Here is a 2,142-nt window from a genome sequence, read left to right as displayed (position 1 = left end):
AGCTCGCTGCTTCTCTTCTAGCCGCCTCTTTTCTTCCTCCCATTTCATTCGTTCCAGCGCTTCCCTTCGGGCATGTTCATATTCATTTTCAAAACGTTTTTCTTCTTCTCTTTCAGTTGCCTCTTGCTGATTGAACACAAAACGTTCAAAAAAATAACTGTACTGTAATCCAAAGCCAAGTCACGCATACTTTAGCTAATGGTGTTTTATATAAATACAATCTATTAAGAGACTAGTGTATCAGGCTTTTAATACAAAAAAATGCCTGGTTTTCACTGACTTCCGTCAGATTTGTAGTGATTTAAAATTAGTATCAAAACATCACCTACTTCAAAGATCAAAAATACTTTGCTAAAATAGAGCTATGTTATCTGAAATTCTTTATTATTTGCACTTTCACAGCCAATATATAGTCAGCTGCCAGGAATGCTTTGCAGCTTACTCTGAAGAATATCTCCAGAATTGTTAAGGCTTTAATCTTTATGGTACCACATGTCTCGTATCTCCTCCGCTTGACATGAGGGAACAAATTCTCAGAGCTGTGCATTCATAGTTGTCTATTACAGTTAGCTGTCTTGGATGGATGCCTTAGTGCCACGCAGAACCATCCAATATGTTAGTTTAATAGACCATATCACTAACTTTATGTTGCAAACAAACCACAATGTAAACTTTATGTATGGTTTGCTTTTTTGGGTTTTTCTGACAGAGAACTGATAGTCTGAGATGTCCTTAAAAACGATTCTGGTCATCTCGTGGCCATGGCAAGTTGTAAATGTATTTGGCAAGTAATAAAACACCCTCATTCCTTGGCAACTGGGGATAAGCCAGAATATCTGGGATGTGTTTTGAACCGACAAACCTTCTATCTCCCACACATGAATGCAAGTCCATACAGGAAAGGAAGAGGCCCTGTGAAGAAGTCAGTGAAAATGAGCAGTCCCAAAAACATAAAAATCACGTCTGCTCCACTGTCTCAAAACCCTCCTAGCGACTAAGTGAAGTAGGACCAGGATGATGTGGAGAAGTCCCACCATACCTGCTTCTTTTGCATCAGCTGGTTGCCCCAGGCATCTATCACGAGTTTCTTGTGCAGCTCCGACTCAATCTGCGGCAGGGAACGTACGGGGCATCACAAAAAAAAAAAAAAGAAAAAACCCATGATTACAATCCGCTCCCCGCTGCAGGATGCAAACATGGCTCTAAGAACTGCAGCGCGGGTCACCATGAGTCCACAGACTGAAGGAAACGAAGCAGTCGGCCCCACAGTGCAGCACCAAGAGCATCCCCCGAGCTGGACTGTCAGCCCACAAAGGAGAAGCAGCTAAATAGTACCTGTCACGCTCAAGACGCCAGTGACATTCCCCGGGAAACTAGGACGAGAGGGGGCAGTCGCCGCGCTCCTACCTGAGCAGCGGCCATCCCTGCCGAGTGACTTCTGCCAAGGTCTGAACATGCTTTTCGTTCAGCCTCCGCCACCAGGTCTTACAGAGCAACTCTGCTCGCAGGACTGGCTACGGGATGCGCCCTGTGGCACAGGAGGACAGAAAGGAAGGAAGCGCCTCAGGGATGCCGGGACTCGGCCACTGCTGGAGCCCACGGCACAAGACGAGACAAATCTCCAGAGTCCACGGGAGCGCTGCACGGAGCAAGCCAGGAGGAAGACCTGCTTTCACTTCCGTGGCACAATGGCCCCGCAGCGAAAGCAATGAAAACGCCGCGAAATGCGCTGATCCAGAAGTTGCAGCACAGAAACGAGACCCGGGATCAACGGTCTTGTTTCCGAGCCGCAAGCGCTAGGTTTTTGCATTTCGGTTCATCACAGACACCCGTCCCCTGAGGACGCCAGCGGAGCCGTGCCCTGGGACCCATGTCTCGTGGCAGATGTGGGGACTCGAGTCGGTGGCAGGCGCAGGCACCTCTCGCAGCCGGGCGCTGTTGTCTTTCCAGTGCTGGTGGAGCAGGTCGTCGGCCACCTGCGCGGGGACGAGAGCAGGCTCTGGTGTGACCCGTGTGGGAGCCGGCTGGCGCGAGGGGACGCGGGCGGGGGGATGCGCCGCACCTTCCTTCTGCGCTCCTCCCGCGCCGAGCACAGGGCCTGGCCGCGCTGCCGCAGCCGCTCAGGCGCCGCCTCGTCCAGCC

At 50.7% G+C, this 2,142-nt stretch overlaps 1 protein-coding gene across 1 annotated transcript in view; it reads right to left on the bottom strand.

The window, feature by feature from the left end:
* The window catches only part of TCHP (trichoplein keratin filament binding), a 7,811-nt gene that overhangs the window by 5,298 nt on the left and 371 nt on the right, over nt 1-2,142 (bottom strand). The window contains exons 2-5 of the mRNA XM_019506661.1: nt 2,063-2,141; nt 1,920-1,976; nt 1,040-1,108; nt 26-126 (exon numbers count right to left, since the gene is read on the bottom strand). Coding sequence (XP_019362206.1) covers nt 26-126; nt 1,040-1,108; nt 1,920-1,976; nt 2,063-2,141 — 306 coding nt within the window. The remainder of the gene's footprint in view (nt 1-25; nt 127-1,039; nt 1,109-1,919; nt 1,977-2,062; nt 2,142) is intronic.

This window comes from Gavialis gangeticus, unplaced genomic scaffold (genome assembly GCF_001723915.1).
Source record: "Gavialis gangeticus isolate Ggan-Ray unplaced genomic scaffold, GavGan_comp1, whole genome shotgun sequence".
NCBI classification, from domain to species: domain Eukaryota; kingdom Metazoa; phylum Chordata; order Crocodylia; family Gavialidae; genus Gavialis; species Gavialis gangeticus.
This window is presented reverse-complemented; position numbering and strand designations above follow the sequence as displayed.